Raw genomic sequence first — 22,812 nt, 5'->3', positions numbered from 1 at the left:
TATGTCATTCCCTCTCATTGCCATGTAGTACTCCATCGTGAATATATACCACATCTTCTTGATCCATTCGTCAGGTGATGGACATTTAGGCTCCCTTATGACCCAGCAATAGCATTGCTGGGGATTTACCCAAGAGAGACAGAAATGCTGATGCATAGGAGCACATGTACCCCAATGTTCATAGCAGCAATGTCAACAATAGCCAAAACATGGAAGGAGCCTAAATGTCCATCAGCATTTCTATTTAAAAGTATCTTTTCAGGAGAAGGACATTAAAATATTTTAGGTGAATAAAAACTTGTTCTCTAGTAAAGTATTTGCTACAGCTATGTTTTTCTTCTCTTGGAGAAAAACATAATCTTTAAAGCCCAGGGTGGGGAGATTTAGTTAAAGCATTTTCAGAGATAAATCTCATTTGAATGGGGTTTAAGAATCACCTTGACCTTAAAATACATTATATCCCACATGAGGGAAGTGGTGGGAAACATAACCAAAGCTTTGGACTTCTGGAAAAAGTATATGTGTTTTTAAGTAGGGAACATAATTTTGACTGGATTTTCAAAGGTTTTCATTTTACAATAGGTTATAACTAGAAACATATCACTTTTATTTTTTTCTCCTTAACAAAAAATCATTTGAATCGGTAGTATGCCTTATTTTCCTCCAGAAACCCATTACAGTTTGTCTTGCTAATCAGGTTTTTAAAGTTTTATTGTTCTTATCTCATTTCAAATTTGTACACACCTGATCGGATTATTGTAACGTGCTTGGTTTAGATGAAAATATTTAGAGGACAGGCGGAATGCACTAAGCGGCTTCCAGAGGATGCCACTTGACTTCCAACCAAACTGAACTGGAGGCCACCCAGCCTTCCCAAAATGTAGCTTTTCTCTTGGTGGCACGCCGTCTAAGTTTTGATGCAAGACAGTCTGTTCCGTAGCTCCAGACTCAAGGAGAATGTAAAATAGTCTTCTAACTTGAAATCCCCTTGCTTTGGTTGTTTCATTATTCTATGTTATCATTGCTACTTAAAAATTCCATTTTTATGGTCCAATTATCTTTCTGGACTGAATTCCATGTTTTAATATCCATTACTGTTATTGGGTTAGAATTGAGCACATCAGCTAAAAAGGACTAAAATGGTATTACTGTGTCATAGATTATTCTGGAAATGATGCTTTGATTTATAGCTTTGGATGTCCTTTTTTTTTTTTAGTTTGAGAAAACATAAAAGCCAATTTGAAGTCATTTACCTAATTTAGTGGATACATTTGTCTGATATTTTATTAATGGAAAAGTGCTATTTGCCACTTGGAATAGATCCATGCTCTGGTGTGGCTCCCTGCCAGCATGGGGGGCTCACTTAATTCCTTCACTCCTAGCCATTTCTGTCTTTTCATTTTAGTTCCTGCTCTTTGAGGATAGGGTCCCAAGAGCCCAAAGTAGCTAATCCCTTTTTCTGCTATTAAACAAAAAGAAGGAAATCAGAATAGGGACATGAAAGAAGTGTTTTATATTGAATTATTATTCTATCTTGTTCAGCAAAAAGTGAAAGTGACCTGCTAAAAAGATGTTGCAAGCAGTTTTTTACAGAAACTAACAACAATGGGACTAACTGATAACTCATACGGAGAGCCAAAACTTTTATTAATGTGGCCCCGCCTCCACCCCGCCCCACCCCAAATGATGGTCAGTATGTTGGGACTGCAGAGAAATTTGCCTTGGACGTACCTGTTTCTCCCACCCTTTTGAGTGAGCCTCGGAAAACCATTTTTATGGTCATGATCAAGCTTCTGTATATTTGTGTAGCTTGGAAGTAAATGAAGAGTAAGTTGATTCTCTTAAATAATTAGGTTGGGACTTACTAAGCTTTATCTACTTACATGTTAAGAAATAAAGTTATGTGTTATTATTAATACTTTTTTCCATTTTGGGAATAACTATTTTCTGTTTTCTTGCTTTAAACCTCCCTTCTTCTTATGTAGTCGCCTCCATTCAAACAACCTATATTGCGACTGTCACCTGGCCTGGCTCTCGGACTGGCTGCGTCAAAGGCCCCGGGTTGGTCTCTACACTCAGTGTATGGGTCCATCCCACTTGAGGGGCCATAATGTAGCTGAGGTTCAAAAACGAGAATTTGTCTGCAGTGGTAAGAGAGAAAGAATGTTTATGTTGTCATATTATTTTATGCATCTATGTAAGAGAGCTTTGGAAAACGCATGCTTTAAAAGTTGCAGTGTTTTGCTCACTAACATGTGCAGTTGTGCACTAATCACTCCATGGAAATCCTTGGTCTCGGTGATATTGATAACATGTTCTAAGACATTTGTGTGTGATTGGCCATTACAGATTACTTGTACTTAATGTATGACAAAAGGCTTTTCAAATTTTACTCTTGGGGAAATAGAGGAAATTCTTCAATTTTAATTGTTTGCTACTTACTTTCCTGTTAACGTGATAATTTACATCTACTTTTATGTTGATCATTGGAAATATGATTCATCTTGCTGGGAAACTGAAAAAAGTATCTCAATTGTAATTGCAGAGTGACAAAGCACTTCCTGTGTATACTAGTGGTTCATTTCTACTGGAAAGAGATAAATGACCAGTTTTCGTGATGAAAACCTAAAAACGAAAATTAGGCATGGCCTCTGTAAAATATCAGCAAGTCACATGTACTTCTTTCTTTCTATATGTTCGTTCGATCACCAACCTAAGTGTTTCACATACACTTACCTCATTTCACCTGCCTTAGAACAACTGTAGTGAAATGTAATATTAATTGGTAGCAGAGATTAAAATGTTAAGGAAAAAGATGCTAAGTAGCCTCATCCAAGGTCATATAGTTGAATCCAAGGATCTCAGGAGGGCAGTCTGATTACCAATTCATGTATATTTATATTTATGTTTATATTTAATTGTACGATAATATGTTGATATTATAAATCCATATTAGCATATATATGTATAGGTCTGGTTCTGCTTCAGAAATGTCTGTTCAAGATACAGTAACACAAAATTTTGAACTATATATAACACATCAGAAATAGTGTCTTAGTGGATTGAAGACATACCCGTACAGGATTCTCATTTATTATCTTTTAGGCCCTTTCGTGTACTTCTCCGCACTTTCATAACCCAAACAAAATTTTCTTATAATGTCATGGAATGTTCTCCTTAGGTCTGATTGCTTTTTAAAAAACTAAATAATGAAATGACTAACAATCCGTTACTAACTACTTTTTTTCTTTCTTCACTTTTCCCTTCCTGTTTTCTAGATGAGGAAGAAGGCAAGTTCACGTTTCTTTTTTAGACTGAGACTATTTTTGTAATGTTTGAGAGCTTGTTAACAGAGCTTGGGTTAGTGACTGGCCTGCAGCCCCTTCCTGGCCTTCCGATCGCTCAGGCCCTCTCCCTGCAGATCAGAGAGGGCTTGTCCCGCTCCGGTAACCGCGTGTGTGCAGACCCCATTCAGTACAGCACAGCCGCCATTCTGTCGTTCATCATTCCAACAACGAAATCTCTTTTTAAAACAGTTTATTTCCAAACACTGAGTAGTAAAACTATATACCCACAGGTAACTGCTTAATGCTAAACTTGAAGACTCTGAGAAGCTGACAAAAGTATTGTCTAGATTAACAGTTACAGAATGGCATGTTACAAACTATTATAACTTCAAAGAAAGTGCAGATTTTGAACCTACCAGGACATCAACCTTACCCAGATCTAATTATCCCCACATTTATTGGTACACAATTTCTTACTTAGAATCAACAGTTACGCCTGTTCTTTCATTTCTTGAGATACAATACGTTATGCTACATACACTTAATAAAGACCAAATTCTAATGAAGCTTATTAGAAATGAAATATAGGTTAGTCTGAAACTGCTGCTGGTTTTTTTTTTTTTTTTTTGGAACTCAGAATAGTTTTGAATCAAATTCTAGTTTCCAGTCTGAGTCCAGCCTTTCTTAACAATTATTTCAGTGGGAAAAATTATCATTTTCATAATTAGTTTTAAGAATCTCATTTGCTCCATCTGAGTGTTGACCCAGAACTATAAATTCATGCTTCCTAAAATATATATTAGAAATATAAGTCCGTTTTATGCTCAGATATTTAGAGAAATACATATCTGTTAAATAATGTGCTTTGTTGTTTGAGATGAACTCGTATATTTCACAATGATGAGTTTCAGAAAGGTAAATAGTATTGCTGTTTGTTTCTTTTTCAGGTCACCAGTCGTTCATGGCTCCCTCCTGCAGTGTTCTGCACTGTCCAGCTGCTTGTACCTGTAGCAACAATATCGTAGACTGTCGTGGGAAAGGACTCACTGAGATCCCCACGAATCTTCCAGAGACCATCACAGAAATGTATGTGCCCGAAATCCCCTCCCATCTCTCCACCTCCACCGTGACCCAAAGCCTGACTTTTCTTAGAGACTCAGGGTTTATCAAAGGCAAATATGATCAATTAACTTGGACACATATTCCTTGAAGAACTGTACTGAGCCTTCCTCTGTTTAAGAAATTATCTTGCTGAAGTGACGAGGATTTTTCTTTTTTTAATATAGGTAGAATTTTTAAAAATGCACTTTCCAGATAAAGAGTTCTTTCCCTTTCCTTTGAGAAGGGGTTAGTAGGCTATTTCGGAAAAAATAAGAGTGGTTGTACATAGTCTGACCATTTGGACCTTGAGCTCTGCTCCTGTCCAGGTCCTAAAAGAAGGGCCAAACTGGGTGATAAATCACAGGAACAGCATAGCTAGATGTTCTGCCTCTCCAAGAGCTCACTTTTTATAATGCAGTGTCCCTGTTTTGTTTGAACGATTGTATGGTCCACCACAAAGTATAAAAAAGATGCAATTATAAGATATATTATTATATTATATATAAGCATATATATTTTTTAAATTAGTGAGCATTTTAACCTCTTTGAGCCAATGGCAATCTCTATCAAAAGTTAATTTGTCTTGGCAAAGTATTTCATACCTATTTTGTATGCAGCTGCTGTGTGCACTGTTCTTGCAGATAGAAGCCATGTGATAAAACAAGGTCATGTAAGATGTCAAATGACTGTTTTTCCCACCTTGGGAAGAGAGCATCAGGGAAAATCTTTACCTCAATATCCATTAACTAAGACAGCACCTCATAATCACTCAGCTCATCATATTATTGTGTTAGAGGCCGATTCTAAAGTTTAAATGGTTTTTAGCATTTTGGATTGACACTAACTCCTGTACATCTACATAGTAGGTGCAAAAATTAAGTTATTTTCCAAAACTATGCAATTTTTGCCAGTTAACTGCTCGAATATACTTTATATGAGACTAACTTTAATTCATCAGACCCACTAACATTATTTAAAATATCTAATTCGTACTTAAAAGTATTATTAGAGCTTTAGGGCGTAAGGCATGATCATCTGTGAAGACTCTAGAATCTGTGGAGGTTTGGCACAGATGTGAAATAATGCATGCACATAATATTATTCTCATCAAAATTTTAGTTGTTGGAAGCTACTTTGCTCATAGAAGACATTTATAAGAATTTTCTGGCTGAACCTTGAAAAAAGAATACTATATGGTTTTGGAAGAGGTGGGTGACATTGCACAAAAGAGAAATGTCAGGAATGAAGGACAGAGGTGGTGGTGAGCATTATGCTTTGGAGATTGTACAGTTGAGCCTAATTAGAGTAATAGGTGCGAATGGAGGCATCATGGAAAATAATGCCTGAAAAAAGACATATCTGTATAGTTTTAAAGCCACAGATTATTGAACGACTTTTATCTTAATCAAGAGTGGTAATATAAGATGAACTAGATAATAGAAAGACACAGTAAGTTTCAGATAGAGAAATAATATATTCATCTATCCAGGCAAGAGCATTTATTAGAAAAACACTCACTATTATAAAACACAGCAGGAATTTTCCAGAGATCGTCCATCAAGTGACTAGCAAATTTGACACAAAAGCTATGAAATGAGATACCAATTAATACGCTTTGTAAGAGAGGGACAAATGAAGTTCAAGGTATTTATGCCGAGTATAAAGCAGAGGTCAAGTTACAGTGGTTAATTAAAGGCAGAAAACTTGAGTTAGAAGTGCCGGGCCACCTGCCATTCGCTATCTGTGAGACCACAGGCAGGTTACTTATCCTCTGCAAGACTGTCCCTTCCCCTGAAACTAATGGTTGTTGTTCATTTGAAGTGAAATAACACATACGCCTTGTATATAGTAGTAATTCAACAAAGGATCCCTCCATCATTGAAGCCTTCTTGAAGAGGTGACATCTGAGATAGGCCTTGAAGGATGGGTATTGAATGGAGATGCAAAAATGAGGACAGGGCTTTCAAAATGAACAAAGCACCATAAGCGTAGGTGCTAAGAAGGGAAATGCAAGACACAGCCAAACAGAAGCTCAGTGTGGCATTTGGAACCTGAGAGAATGCAGGAAAATAACATTGGAAAAGTAGATTGGAGCCAATTCATCAAGGGCTTTGATAGTCTAAGGACCTAAATCTTTATTTGGAATGCATTTGAAAACAGTTTTAATCTGTATCTTCAAGAATTCATCTGACAACTGTGTGTCAGTGGTTGGCAAAAGGCCAGAGGGCCAGGCATGAGGCCTCCTTAGGCGGCTGTTATGTTGATGGAGGGGAGATGTCATAAGGGCAGGAACTACGTAGCTGTGGGAATGATGATCTGGAAGCAGGTACGATAGTTAATACAGCAGCAGAATTCATGGTCTTCGGCATTTGGTGAGATGAGGAACTAATGGAGAAAAATGAGCCAAAGGTGACACCAGAATTTCAAGTATGAGGGATGGGAACTGTGGTTTTATTGTTGTATATAAGAAGCTAAAGCACAGGACAAAAGTTGGAAGAAAAAGGTAGTGGTGAACAAAATTTGTGAAATCTTGAATTACTGATGGGATTTTTAGAGGTACCAAAATAATACAGACTGTAGTAACTTGGATCAAGACAAAGACTTGAGGCAAATATTTTGGAGTAATTCATATAACAAAATAAAAGTTGATGGTTAAATTCATGAAATGGCCAATAGAAAGGAGGGTAAGAGAAGAGAAACCCAATAGAACTAAGTAAAAGCAGCTGAGGGCCAGAATAGGTGAGAGAGGAAGGGGCTTAGTTTAGCTGAGATAAGGGTTTTTCGAAAAAAGATAATTGTCACTATGAAAGACCGACCTGGATTCATTTGAAGATGCAGAAAACTGCAATCGTTAGGAAGTCAGAGACAATGCGTTTAGGGAAAAATGAGAGTGTGAGAGGTCGTAAGATCTCTGTAGGAGCACAATGATCTGGGACATAGGAGCCAGTGAATCACGTCCTGATTATAGCAAAGACTGAAAAACCACCATGGACGGACAAAAGACTGAGCTGTAGATAAAACAGTCCACGAGTAATGTGTGACATTTAAAGTGGTTTATCCCATGTCGTCTATTTTATTTTTTACAACAAAGAGTTTCTTCTATTTTGTATGCTCTATAGATTTTGTATTATTGTGAAACTTAGTACATAAAAGTTATACTAAATAATATGTCCCATTGGGTCTGTCTGTATTGAGGAGGTGGCATATCAGATAAAGCTACAATAAATTAAATTTATAAGTAGAGATGAAAACATATGTGAAGCTCTAGGTGAATTTCACTTCTCTGGTTATTACATTATCAGCTTTATCAGTAGAGCATCTGGTAATAAATCATATTGATCTTCAGCTCCAACAAAATACCCCATTACCATTCATTATAGTGGCATAACTTACTAGCTTAGTAACTCATTTCTTTTATTACTCTTTTATTTTTATTAGTATAAAGAACATCAGTATGATTCATAAAATGTGGAAGTAAAGCTGTACACTGTCTTCTTTTTTCATTTTTATAGATTCCAGGTTTTTAATTTCAGGTGAACTGAAAATTATAACCTCCCTCCATACTATTCAAATAGTCTTTAATCTGGATTTTACCATAAATTATAAATAGAATGTCTTTACTGCAAGTTATCAGGTATTTCATTCAATGCTGTTGAGTTGATTTCCTTCTGTGTGTGCTATGTCTTTATTCCTGCACCTGTCTCATAATAGAATCCAAAGAAAAAGAAAGTATGTATGTGTTAACATGGAGGAATGATCTACTGCCTGTTATTCTAGGCAGGAAAACTTGACTCATCCTTTTCTTTCTTCTGCATTGTGCTTACGACTATGATCTCATATTTCTGGAATTTACTCAAGCAATTATTTGTTAAGAGAGATGGGAATCATTCTTTTAAAGTTAGAATTGGAATGATTTGTAGGAGGGGCAGTAGAAAGAGACTAACATCTATCTAACAGTGTTGGATGCTGCATGCACATTAGGTCATGTGATCTTTCTCATTGGCTTTTGACAGGGGGGCTTATGCAAATTGAAATAAAGTAGGAAAACTAATGGAGGAATATACACTAGATGAACGTTGGTGGATTTCTCCACGAAGCCTCATCATCCTGATGATCTTATATGATCCAGGATCTGCCATCTTATTTGTTGGGAGTCTTATTCAATACAGATATATGTATAGTTATTATATCTCATTTCTATATGTCTACCCTGCTGAAGTAGAAACTCTATGAAGTCAGAGGCAGGAACTGGTTCTGTTCTGATCACCACTGAATTCCCGGCTATAAATCTAGTATGTGGCACCTAATAGGCACTTGATAAATAGAAAATAAATATTTACTGAAAAGATGGATAATGTGAGTGATTACAGCACATTTATCTCTAAAATCAGCTATATTGAACAAGATTAAAATTAAAACCTGAAGAAGCAGCCCATTCTCTCCCTGTAGAAAAAAAATGGTGCTTTTAATATACAGTAAGTAAAAGAAAAGTTAATGAATAGGATATCTCATGACAAGAGCTAAAATGGGGTTATAAATACTTAAAATTAATTTGTTAAATTTCTCTGTTCCCCATGCTGGCTTGGATTCCACGCTCTATTTATGTCTGGGAGCTCCTTTTATCTCTCCTCTAGGCCAGCCCACTCAGTATCTCCTAGTAGTCTCCTCCTCTAGATACATTCATTGATTCAATCATTGTATAGTTACGTCTTAGCCATTTTTCTCCAAGGCCATATTTTTTTCTATAATGAACCTTATAGACATTTACCTCACATCCTTCAAACACTGACAACTTCATTTTGCTGTTTTGTTTTAATAAGGCCAAAAATGTTAAGACATTTTGTTTAAAAGCTTTTCAATTGTGAAGCGGCTATGCTGGCCTCAGCCTGACACTTATTTGATTGCGGAGCTCCTGCTCTTTCATGGATCCAGCTGCAAAAGAAAGGTAAACATGGTGTGGGCTTCTTGGGCTCTCATAGAAGAGAGAATTAAAAAAATCAGAAGGAAAGGCTGGCTGGCACTCATAATAAACAGGGCAAGAGAAGCTTTGAGAAATTTACGTTCGAAGACTGCATAGAAGGAGCATAAAGACAGACATTAAAGTATCAGAATGTGTTGAAAAACCGAGAGCAGTTTCATGTTACTTTATACTACAACTGTTATAGTGTGGGTCCTCTCTCCTGTTCTCTGTCAAATATTCTCATGCACCCCTGGATGCTATCTGCATAGAACTTATCACAGTTTAATTAGGCATTTGGATTATTATCAAACTATCCCTATTAGACCGAAAACTTAAAAAGGGCAGGGCTATGTCTATTTTCCTTACCATTCTGAGCCAAAACTTAGTATAGTGGAGATGGAGGAAAGAACAGAATTGGGGGCAAGTAGAAGGCGTCCAGTGCACACATTCTGAAGAGCCTCCAAACCTCCATTCTTCATGGAGACACAGCATGTGACAAGGGAATATGGATTAATGAAGATCGGGAGGGAAAAATAGAATGTGTAGTAGTATAAGGTAAAGTAAATTTCAAAGGAAGTTCTTGGGGCACCTGGGTGGTTCAGTCAGTAAGCGGCTGACTGGCTCAGGTCATGATCTCATGGGTTGTGGGCTCCCATGGGTTTGCCTGGCTCTGTTGACAGCTCAGAGCCTGGAGCCTGCTACTGAGCCTGTGTCTCCTCCCTCTGTCCCTCCCCTACTTGTACCCTGTCTTTCTCTCTGTCTCTCAAAAATAAATAAAAAATATTATTTAAAGAAAAAAGAAAGAAGCTCTAACCCCCACTTTGTTGAAATCTTCCCAGCAGTTTACTGCTTTGGACTCTGCTGTTTAAAACCTTCTTTTCATACAGACAGAATGCCTAAGGCAAGTCTTACGTGATCTGGCCCATGGCAACAAAATTATTAATAGCGATTTGATTCTCTATATATCAAATCTTCAGAATTAATTTCTTGCATCACGTTTGAGGTATAAAATTTTGAATATGATATGATAGATTGCTATAAAATAGGCATTTAGTTCTCTTCAATCTAGTTATAGATTTTCTGTGGCATATCACCTGTTCAAACCATTATGCAGAAGCACCATCAATCATGGAGAACAGTTAGTAAGAATATAGGCTGTGTAACAATTTAGTATGTCTTCTTTATTCATGTCTGACTGCCTTCACTCTTGGCTGCCTTGTTTAAGACTCTGGAGCTGGGAACCATACCATTCTTTTATTTGTTTGAGAGAAGAAGGTCAGGGAGAAGTTCAGATTATGGGAAGGGAAAAGATGGTAGGAAAGTTCTCAGGTCAGATCTTCTGAGGTTGTTTCGATGTTTTCTAAGATGGATTGGAAATTCTCAGAAGCTATGATACATTTTTTTCGGACACGCTATTCAACTAGGTGAAATGGAAAGGAAACTCATCATTGTGTAAACTATGGGTCTGCTTTTACTCTGCCAGCTACAAAGAAGAAAGAAGGTTCTTTCAAAGAGATTCACAGTGATGGAGGTTAGATGTGAGGGTTCAGAGTACTTTGCTTCTTTTGTTTCCTCTGTGTCACTTGCATCCATAATTATAAAGTGAAAAAAGAAGTGACTCTTAAATGGTGTATCTTATTACAACCTTCACTTATGCTACTGAATATAATATTTTTAAGTTTGTTTATTTTTAGAGAGAGATAACAAGAGTACTGGGGGAGGGATAGAAACAGAGAGAGAGAGAGAGAGAGAGAGAGTCCCAAGCAGGCTCTACGCCAATACGGGCTTGAATTCACTAACAGATAGATCACGACCTGAGTCAGCCATTTAACCCACTGAGCCACCCAGACACCCCCTGAATACAACTTTTAAAATGCATGTTTCCCCCTATTTCTGTTTAGGAAAATATTCTTCCCATATACATTTAAACCCTTTTTCAGGATATTTCTGCATTTGCCCGTTTCAGGTTTTTGAATCCTTAATTCTAATAAATTAACATTTGCCAAACTGAATCCACATACTATATGTCAAAATCATCTTACTTTCAATAGGTAGGGATACCAAAGTTCGATTTGATTAAAATGCTTTAAAATCACTTATCCTATTCAAGCTTCCTAAGAGAGTTACAGGTATTCATGAAATAAAGTTACTTTTTATTTATCATCCACTCAGTGATATCTCAGCTAATAGCATAGCTAACATGGTATGTTCTTGGTTGATTTTCTCCTCATATGCTACAATTTTGAAAATAAATTTGAAAAATAAATGCAGCATGCTGTTTGACTAATTTTTATATCACATGTAAATTACCTTGACTCTCCTATTTAGACAAAATAGATAAAATATCTAAAAGCAAATGATACCATTTTAAATATAATTTGGTGTGAAAGAAAGAAATAGTCCATAATTTGAGTTTGCCTTGCTAAATAAAAAGTAGGCTGATAATTTCAAAGTGAATTTTCACTGTGAAAGTATTTAATTGTGTCACGATGGAAGTATTAAAACAATTAGAGATACATCCAACTTAAGGGTTATGATGTGCAAGAGAAAACAGGAAGAGTTAAGAAAGTAGTATAAAAATGAAAATTGGAGTTGATAGTTTTACTACGCCATTTGATAACAACTGGAGAACTTTGTTAGCATTCTAGATATTTTTCTTACCTCATATTTACTCTCAGAATTAAACTAACATATAGCACATGCCAGACTTCTGGTTTTGCAGCTCATATATTTATAATTTTATGCTTTGCAGCCTAACGAATAACACTCTCATATTCTATGTCTAGTAGAAATAGTTATGACCTAGTGCTTTAAAAAAATCATCTTGTATCAGAGTTAAGGCCTTTTTATGATAATTTTTTTAAAAAAAACTTGCTTCAGACCTACTGAAACAGAATGTAGGAAGCTATATACTCTCCCCAGGTTGGCAGAAAACTTTTAATTCTTTTGTAATGTAGAAAATAATTTTATGGGTCTTTACCCAAACCTAATTTCAAATATGGAGCTATCACTCTACATACCTCCTTTGATGTAGAGAATTAGCTGCATTTATGTATTTGACTCTTGAGTTTCTTCCAATAGTAGAAATGTGGTATGTATCCCCCAAATCTCCTGAAGAAACTAGCTTTTCTTCTATCAAGTAATATAATTTTGTCTAGAAATTTCATTAAATAAAAACTTTTAGGACCAAAAGAAAGCCATCATCAAAGTATTTACATTAACCAACACTTCGGCTTTGATTATATGCTAATAACATAGTTACAATTAGAAAAAGAAAACAATGTGATTTCTTTCTGACAGTGTATTTTATAGGATTGGTAGTCAGAAAGTCATTTGATATCAAAGAAGTTCATGCAAACTTTGTTCATTCTTAATTTTTATTTCCTGTGCTTTTGGGTTATATTTTCATATTATGTAATTCCATCCTGAATTAAGGGCCCAGAAAAACACATCATAATTTAGCTTCCTACAAATGCAGAGAGCCAATTCATTATTCAGTGAACAAAACAAAGATCTCTATCATGTTTCCTCAAACAAACATCTCATATTTATTCTTAGTTATCAGTAGCCATGCTTAGTATAATCCATACAACAGCTTTGATAATTGCCCAGCAAAATAGTGTAAGATAAGTTATGCAAAATAAATGTATAAATTCTTCTATACTTGTAGTTCCATAGACCATTCTTGAGTTCATTAATAATATCAAAGTGCTTTCATATTTATTTTGGCAGAATTTTTGATTTCATATGTGTACCTTCAACAGTCTTTAATTGCTATTGAGTAAAATAGTGAAATAATTATCTTTAAAAAGCTACACACATTCATTACATGGACAGAATCCATTTTTATTAATAATATGCATTCATGATAAGAAAATTATTACCTTTTTCCCCCATCTTCCTTCTTTTCTCCTTCCAATTTCATTGAGAAATAATTGGCAAATGCAATTGTATATATTCAAACTGTACAATGTGAAGATTTGATAGACTCATCAAATCACTGTGGACTGATTGTCAAGATCAAGATAATTAACACATCCATCACCTCACATGGTTAACATAGTTAACTCGTGTGTATGTGTGTGTGTGCGTGTGCACCTGTGTGTGTGTGTGTGGTGAGAACACTTAAGATCTACTCTCAATATTGTACTATTAACTATAGTCACCATGCTGTACATTAGATCCCCAGAACTTACTCTTACTCTTTTATAACTGGAAATCTGTAGCCTTTGACCTATATCTCTCCATTTCCCTGTTCCCAAAGACCCTGGTAACCACTATTCTATTCTCTGATTTAATGACATTGAATTTTTTTTGATATTCCACATTCAAGTGATAGCACATAGTATGTGTCTTTGTCTGCCTGATTTATTTTACTTAGCATAATGTCCTTCAGGTTCATCTGTGTTGTTGCAAATGAAAGGATTTTCTTTTTATGACTGAGTAATGTGTATGTATGTGTGACGTGTGTGTGTGTGTGTGTGTGTGTGTGTGTGACATTTTCTTTATCCATTCATCTGTCAAAAGACATTTAAGTTGTTCTCATATGCTGTGAGAAAAGCAGCAATGAACATCAGGGTACAGATATCTCTTCAAGATACTGATTTCATTTTCTTCAGATATAAACCCAAGAGCAAGATTGCTAGATCATGTGGTAGTTCTATTTTTAATTTTTTGAAGAACTTCCATGCTGTTTTCCAAAGAGGCTGCACCCATACACATTCCCATCAACAATGCACAGTGGTTTCTTTTCTCCACATCTTTGCCAACATTTGTTGCCTCTTGTCTTTTTGATAATAGCCGTTCTAAAAGATGTGAGGGGTATCTTTTTGTGGTTTTGAGTTGCATTTCCTGATGGCTAGTGATGCCGAGCACCTTTGTATGTACATAGTGGCCATTTGGGAAAGTATCTATTTAAGCCCTTTGCCCATTTTTAAATTGGATTTTTTTATTTTTTTGCAACTGAGTTTTAATATATATATATAATATGTAGTATATTAACCCCTTTCTCAAATACATGACTTCCAAATGGTTTCTCCCATTCGTTGGTTGTCCTTTCAATTTATTTTTTTTACCTATTTTTACTTGTGTCTAATTTCACAAAATGTTATTTTTGTAACATATATGTTATATGCTTGTATACACACATGCTTTTTTGTTGAGGTGTGTAATCATTTAAGCAGAAAACTATAATGGCTTTCTTAAGTGAAAGACATAGAAGACTAAATCAAATTTTAGATTATTAGTTATGAGGTGAAAATAGGTACAGTAAAATTATAAGTAAATTGGGAAAAAATACTTAAATGACCAGCATTGAGATTAATAAGACCTTAAGGCAAGAAGGAAACTCCAACTGGTTTCTCTAAACAAATTCAAGGAGTCTGATGAGTATTATTGCAACAGAAGGATGCATGAAAATAGCATTTTTTCATACACTACATACTGAACAAATTTTTGTGAGTACCTACTGTACATCAAGCATTACAAATCAAAGGACCCATTACCAGACTCCAAGATGTCTGTGTGAAAAATTGAAACCACACAAAGAGAAACATTTAAAAGTACATAAGTAATAAAAAGTATACACACAGGAATACAGAGAAAGGAATGGCTTGGTGTGCCTGGAAGAATCAAGGAATCTTCAGGCATGAGGAGGAGTCTTGCAGGCAGAGAAATCGGAGGCATTATCGGCAGAGGAAAAAGGATGTGCAAAGGCCCAGAAAAGTTAGAGGTATTATGTCTTTGAGAAGTTAGAGCACTTTTTGATTGCTGGAACGTAGAGTAGAAGCCTAATCTTGATGAATCACCTCATCTGATAACAACTGTACATACAATGCGCATGTTGAGGAAGGTAGAAGCATGATTAGAGATGTTAGAAAAATCACCGTAGGATGGGCAGAGAATGGTTTGGAGGGAAAGAGTATGCTGACAATGTGTTAGCAGCAGTTTGGAGGGCATGGTCAGGGCAGGTGTAGCAGCAGATCATGATAGAAGGTTATTCCAGGGAGTGACCCTGGTGCTGTGGTGGTTGATTTCATAAAAATTTCTACAGAAAAGAAAAAAAATGGAGACCCATTAGAGGTAATATAAGACAGACCTATGTAGACTTTAACAAAAATGAAGATGGTGCACAGTAAATATATTTTTTATTCTCAGACAAATCATCATCATGTGTTTTTTAGGAATTAAGTTATAGGTTCATGGTCTGCAATCATCTGGAAAGAGAGTTGAAAATCCATATAGCTCAAATACTACTCATTCAGGGTCACATGGTTTCCTAAACTTGAGGAAAAAGATGATGGATAACTTGGACAGGACGTCAGTGCAGGAGGTGGAAGAGGGGCCAATTGCTATCTGCTCATTGAGTAATACTGTTAAACAAATGATGTGTAACGGCAATTTGCATAGTGTTTTCAAAACTAAAATTATTACCAAATGGGCAGCTTAGCTCAGCGCCTGGCTCAAAGTTAGTGTCCAAAAGGTGTTCATAATTAATGAAAATCGAAGCAGCAGAACATTTAACCATTTTATTTCTGGAATTGCCAAAGTAAACATATATGAAAACTTAGTGATATTGACATTATGAACCTATATTCTGTCCCCCTGAAATCAGTGAGCTGTGTGCCTAAGCCCATATTTCCCTCTAAAGCTACACCATGTGCGTCTATGTTTTGAGTGTATCTTTGCATTTGAACATGTATCCCCATGAATAGACCCATGAAAGTGTTAATGCTTATTTAGGTCACTACCCGAAACATGAAGTCAGTGAGAACACACACCCTTGCACACACTCATCTTTGTCTTGCTTTAAGTGCTTAAAGACCAAATGGAAAAACAGTTATTTCTACTCTGAAAACATCAATTGAATTTACTCTCAGGGGCATGTACCCTAGAATGACATCACACACACACACACACACACACACACACGCACACGCACACACACACACACACACACACACTAAAATAAGATTAAGGAAGTGACCAATATTCAGGAACAAGTCATCCCAAGGCAGGGATGGCTGATAATCAATTAGTATGGACACGGTCCTAAGGCAGAAATGCATGCTGCATGCATAGAATGTCCCTCCAGAGGCAAATATTCACTCACCTGCCAAAGGTATTTATTAAACTTACAAAGTACTAGAACTCCAGTTACATGAAAGAAATTGTATTTCAGTCGAAAATATCTTGGGTCATTTTATATACAGACATATGAAGGATTTCAAGGCAACCATTTACTGCTAATGTTAGAAGTAATATTCCAGAAATACAAAGCACTGACTTTGGAATTATTATGTAATAGTCAAGAGAATCCCTAATGCCAAAGTAATATAACTGCTTCCTCCTTTTCAAATTTTTAATTGATGTTACCAATGAAGAGAATGTTTGGCTACACTGAGCAGTCCAAGATTCAGAAGCTAGGGTCATTCCACAGCCTCCTCCCCATACCCCATTAAATCTATCTTCTCTTCTCTGGCAGCTGTTTTTGCCATTTACGTTAAAAGCAGATGGGGAAAATGCAAAGAACTGTCAGTTTTATTGCCATGTATAATCAACATCTGGGCTGTATGTTACAGACACAATCAATCCAAACTCATACTTTACTGGTGCTGTAAAACCTTTTTGAGTTCTTAAGACAGTTTCCAAAGTTGAAAAAAATAGTATATTTTCATCATATGCATCATGAAAATTACAACATCATATATTTTTTCAACCTCCATGTAAAGGATGTATGCATGTATGTGTTTAATTCAAAATGGCTGAGTGATCTGCAAATCTGTGCTACTGATTTGTTTAAAATGTGTTTTGCAATCATATATGTTTATTTTCTACTAGAGATCAAAAATGTATCAGGATTTATTTATATAGTCTGTGTGTGTGAAACTAATGTGTGTTGTAGGCATTTTATCATATAGTGCTGCTTATTATGTGTGTGATTACATAGATACCCATATATATCCCCATATTTTTATCTTTGCACTATTTTTATGCAAGATAAAACATTTTTCTAATTCTCATATTTTTATAAAAACATATTTTATAGAAGGTTTTATTTTCCTAGTTTTTTTTGGGAAGAGAAACTTAGAGAAGCAAATTAGTATTTGCAAGGGTCACAGAACTTACCAGTGGCTGAAAAGCTGATGCTTTTAATCACGGAACTATATATTTTTATCTTTATGTACACACACATATAAAACATAATGGAGAAAAACATCTCAAGGTAATGGAGAGAGCTTTTTTGGCTTTGACATGTGGGTATCATTTTGTTTGGTTTGTCCACATAATTTAATTTTTAAAACATTGAGAATGATTCCTGAGACTTGAGCACTAGTGAGCTGAATGTGTCATTTAAATTAAACTAACATTGTTTAATATCTCATAACTGATTTCAGAACAGCTAGTTGGGATTTGTGACTTTCTGAACTGCACTATGTTGTATATTCTATGGATGTAAATCCTGCTCATGAATAACCATAGTAGAGTATTTTATGTCACACAGCTCAATTATACCTGACATCATTGCCATGTTCTAAGGGCCTACAGTATTAGAACAGAAAGATTTCCTGATTTATTTTTCTGTTTTCCATACCCTTTAAAATAGACGCCAGAAAGTAGCATATATTGGTTGGAGTTCATTCCCTAGAAATTCTCTAAGTGTGAAAAAAATAGTAACTAGAGAACAAGAAAAAGATGTATGCAAGTGGGGAATAAGGTTTTTATTGGCTAAACATACTGCAGCTTTGAACTTTTGATGGAGCAGTTATAAAATTGTCTCCATTTTCTTATCTCATTGAACTCTTCACTAAAATTTCCTTGTGATTTTTATGAAGTGGTAACAGCAAATTGCTTTTATATAAACTACACACACACACACACACACACACACACACACACACAGAGTGATAAGATGTTTTGCAATTGTTCATATACATTCTGTGGAGGAAAAGGTTTGGGCTACTTTTACATTTAAAAAGCTTCCATACGTTATGTGGTTGATAGAATTTTCTTCCTCCCTTACTCAGTTTTTAAATATATTTGTACTTTGAAATTCAAAATATTGAATTTTATTTTTATGAAGGACTAAGATTTGGAAGGCTCTTAATTATGGTGGATTTTATCCAGAGCGTGCAGATACATCTCGGCCATTACACTATCTGTTTTTTAACCCTGGAATGTTTTTAATTAGATTCTTCACGGAACAATGGATTCAGATTTGCACTCTATAAAATTCAGCGGATTTTATGCTATTAAAATTGAAGATTACAGGAGAGCAAAGACAGAAAATGTACATTTCATTTGCTTGTTTTTTTAACCTTCACCTGAATAATATATTTCTTCCTTATTTTTTATGTGGTTTAAATACCTTCCCCACTTTTCGATAGAAGTATGGACACCATTTGAGATGTATGTTGCTTAAAGTTTTAAAAATATATTCTTAAGTTCTTGTAATGAAGAGTAAGGTCCTAGAGATCTGAAAGTTTAAAGGAAGTACACATTAGTTTATTGTTTGCCCACTAAAGAAGAAAAAATAGACATTTTGAAACATTTTAAAAATTATTGGTTGACATCTGTCAGTGGTAGAATATTTTCGTGCTTGAGAATCTGTCTGTTTGAATGAAGGAGGCAATTATGTTTTGCCTTAATGGATGGTTGGTACAGGGCCATAAAAAGCAATTAGCTGCTAAGTCAGTATAAATAACCGTATAAGCTCTGTTTCAAATACTTTATTTTAAAAAAGGTTGGAAGCAAACAGATAAATAAAGAAAAGCAAGCAAATCCATTTTACATGTCATTGTTCAGCTTTCTGTTGCATATGTTCTAAATGAAATTGTTTGCAATGTGAAGGTTAACTATGGTACATTGCAAGAATAACTGATACAGGCAACAGCACTATATTGAGTTACTATTTTTGCCTGTAAATTTTAACATTATTTTATCATAAACTCTCCTTGTTTTATAACTTTCTGTGAATGCATTTTATAAAAAAAATATATATAGCCTCACTTACTATATACCTTTTCATTGCTTTAGTTGGAATACTTATCAATGAAATTAACTGCAGATTAGACACATCTACATTTAGTTGTTATAACATGTATTTCAGTGCCAGAGGAACAATTAGTGACCATTGTAAGTATTCTTGTTTAGAGACTTTAAAATAATAAATGAATTTTAAAATTTCTAAGGAAGCTCTTCAGTTATATTAGATAATAGAATTAGTTTGACACATTTGTGAATTAATGTCATTGATACTTCATTGCTGAATATATCATTTTTTTAATTTGTACTAAACAAATTAATTGGAAATGTAATAGCAAATTAGATGCTTTATCATTAAAACTTCCATAAGGCTATAAACACGTTTGCTTCCAAGTCCCATTGAATTTCATTCATATAGTATATTTTGCACAGGTACAGAGGGTGAATGAATGACCACTGATTTTCTTATTTTCAAGAACTTGAAATGATATTTATGGAAAGTAATCATATGAAATGGTTTTGCATTACTGTTTGCATTGAAAGAAATCTATCAGATGCTAAGAATTTTTATTTTCTTTCATCATAGTTTTACATAATTTTAAGCTAATCTTTAACAAAATGAAATGATTCTTCATTGGCCTAGATTTGCAGAAAGTCCTCTAGTCAATAGTCTTGCATCTATAGCTGACTTTCATTGTATTTTCATTGATTACATTTTAAATTTCTTAAAATCTGCCTACAAGATTGGATCACAGCAACAACAAAAGAATGTGTCTCTAAACCATCCATCTATAACATTCTGATCAATAGTGTAACAGTGAAATGATTTAAATGCCCTTTGCTATATTTAGAGATTTTTGAAAAGTACTCTTTCTCAAGACCTAGATAAATAATCCAGAGGCCAAATCTATATTTTCTTCGTACGATTTATTTCTTGTCTTCTGGGGTAAATCTGCCCCTTAGGAGCCAACAAACCTGGCGGAGGAGGGAAATGTGAAAAATGACTAGAATACAGTGAGATAGAGCAGAGGTGCAGAGAAGACAATGCCTTTGGTATATAAAGATATAAGGAACCATCCCTAAGAAAATAAAGAAAGGGTTCAGGAGGAGGCCATGCTTCAGTTATCTTAAAATAACTAAACCATATTATTAATAATTATGTAAAATTATTACTAACCTAAATGGCTAATCTATTAGAATGGTTTAATAACTATGGTTCATTTTGATAATTAAGTTTTATAAGGACATTAAAAATAACATCGCCCAAAATATTTAATGATATTAGGACAACATGTATGGTATGATATTTGATATAAGGTATATAACTCAAAATTCTCTATACAGTAAGACTTTAATGATATAAAATAAATATACATGCAAAAAATTAAAGTAAAACTCACTGATTTAACTGGTGCATTATGAGGAGTTTCAGTTTTCTTCCTTATATATTTTGTAAATAAACTTGAATTTATCTTTGGTGTGAACAAAATATTTTCTGCTTTTTGGAGGGAGACAATCATAACTAAATTATAGAGAAATAATTAGCTTCTGTGTGGGAGAGGAAGGGACAGTAACTTGCAGAATAGCTGGGTTTAGAAGATTGGAAAATAGATTCAGAAATGGAGAAAGAGAAGAGAACCAGAGGCATATAGTACCGCATCCAGGGGGGACGTATCGTTAGTTAAATCAAATGCTACAGGGAGTTTAAGAGCAATGATGATTGTGAATACCCATTACAAGTAGATATAAGAAGGTCAGTGTGAACCCTGAGGCTATTGATGAAAATCTGGAACTAAAAGAAGGGCTTTGGATTCAGAAAAGACCAAAATGTAGGCATTTCTATTTAACCTTCTGGGGATATTTTGTTTGTTTTGATTTGATATTCATTACATGTTGGTGATACATACCAACATACATCCTCATTCATAACATTCAATTTTTACCAATACCCAATATATACTATGTTTAAATATAGTTATCTATATATTTGTATATATATATTTTTTTAATTCAGGCAGGAAAATGAAGCTCATGCTAGGTACTTTTAACAGAGGGATTTAATATGAAGACTGAAATTAAGCAGTTGTGAAGCTGACCCAGAGAATAGAAAGCAGTGTCCACATCCAGGTCTACAAAGATCTAAGAAGAAAAGGATGTTATGCAAAGTCAGGAAGTGGTCCCAGCAGAAGCTAAAATTATGAAGAAGTTGAGACCACTGCTGGGGACATCCCTTGAGACAGAGGAAGGGAGAATATCCTGGCTTCTTGCCTCATGCTGCCTTCAGTCTCCACCACTGCCTCTCATTGGCCAATTTCCACAAAAGCCAGTTGGGAAGTGAGCCTGGGATTACACGGTTCCCAAGAGTCAGCCTCTGGGATACAGAGAGAAGAGGGGAAGGGATGGGAAATGTTTATTACAATGTTCACATGGATAGAAATGAAGCTGAGAGGCAGCATTTTTTGATGGATATGATGTTTACTGAAACACTTAAGGAAACGTATTTCTTTGTGTCACTCATAACTGAGTGGGTCAAATCATGCCTTTCTGTGAAAACAGAACCATAGATTTATTTTCAGCTCTGATTTTGGTGCATGATAAAACAAACACTTCAGCTGTGTCTGAATGCACTTTGCTGCAGTGGTTTCCACATGAAATATTCAGAGTCTAGCCAGTCTTACCGAAAAGCACCTATAGTACTTAATGGATTGGAATTTAAAATTTTACCTCATAAGAAGCTGCATAGTTAATTTTCTGAGCATAACAACCTTCTTCAATCTATAAGATGTTTTCTGTAGAGGAAATAAAAGGTTTATAAAATTTAATATCCAACAGTAACTTCCTTTGTGGAAGAGTTATAATTATCTCTAAAACATGCGATGCATCTGTTCGGTGTTACTACACATTTCTCTTACTCAGATAAAGGTTATTATAATGTACTTCCGAGTTAGTTTCTTACAGGTACTTTCTCTTTTATACAACTTCCAGACTTAAATATTAATGGACCTGTAATGCCTAAAAACCAGGATATTTTTATTCATTTTTATAATTGCCTTGTTTTTATTCCCAATCTTGCTCCACATTTAGGGCACAGCACAATTAATTTTAGTACTTATTTTTGAGGAAAAAAAAAGAATCACTCACGAAGAGCATCAGCGTTCCTTCCTGACATGAATCCTGGTCTTGAATTAAACATCCCTGAGAGCTCACGTTTCCATTTAAAAATTGAATTTTCTCATTGCAGACGTTTGGAACAGAACTCAATCAAGGTCATCCCTCCTGGAGCTTTCTCACCATATAAAAAGCTTCGAAGAATGTGAGTGAATAATATTCTGGAATATATGTAATTTTAAAAATTATACAGGTCATGACCATGCAGACAATCACTTAAGTATGAATGTTTGACAGCTTAAATATTAAGTGATGTGACTATCCGATTGCTAGTCTTATAATACTGTGATGTTAAAAGCTAAACTATGTAAT

The 22,812-nt window shown here is 35.0% G+C and overlaps 1 protein-coding gene across 1 annotated transcript in view; it reads left to right on the top strand.

The window, feature by feature from the left end:
* SLIT2 (slit guidance ligand 2) overlaps nt 1-22,812 on the top strand; it is a 379,517-nt gene that overhangs the window by 237,794 nt on the left and 118,911 nt on the right. The window contains exons 8-11 of the mRNA XM_029952292.1: nt 1,986-2,149; nt 3,279-3,290; nt 4,235-4,373; nt 22,574-22,645. Coding sequence (XP_029808152.1) covers nt 1,986-2,149; nt 3,279-3,290; nt 4,235-4,373; nt 22,574-22,645 — 387 coding nt within the window. The remainder of the gene's footprint in view (nt 1-1,985; nt 2,150-3,278; nt 3,291-4,234; nt 4,374-22,573; nt 22,646-22,812) is intronic.

Source organism: Suricata suricatta, chromosome 1, assembly GCF_006229205.1.
Source record: "Suricata suricatta isolate VVHF042 chromosome 1, meerkat_22Aug2017_6uvM2_HiC, whole genome shotgun sequence".
Lineage (NCBI taxonomy): Eukaryota > Metazoa > Chordata > Mammalia > Carnivora > Herpestidae > Suricata > Suricata suricatta.
The sequence above is the reverse complement of the archived record's forward strand: the minus strand, read 5'-3'. Positions and strand labels throughout refer to the sequence as shown.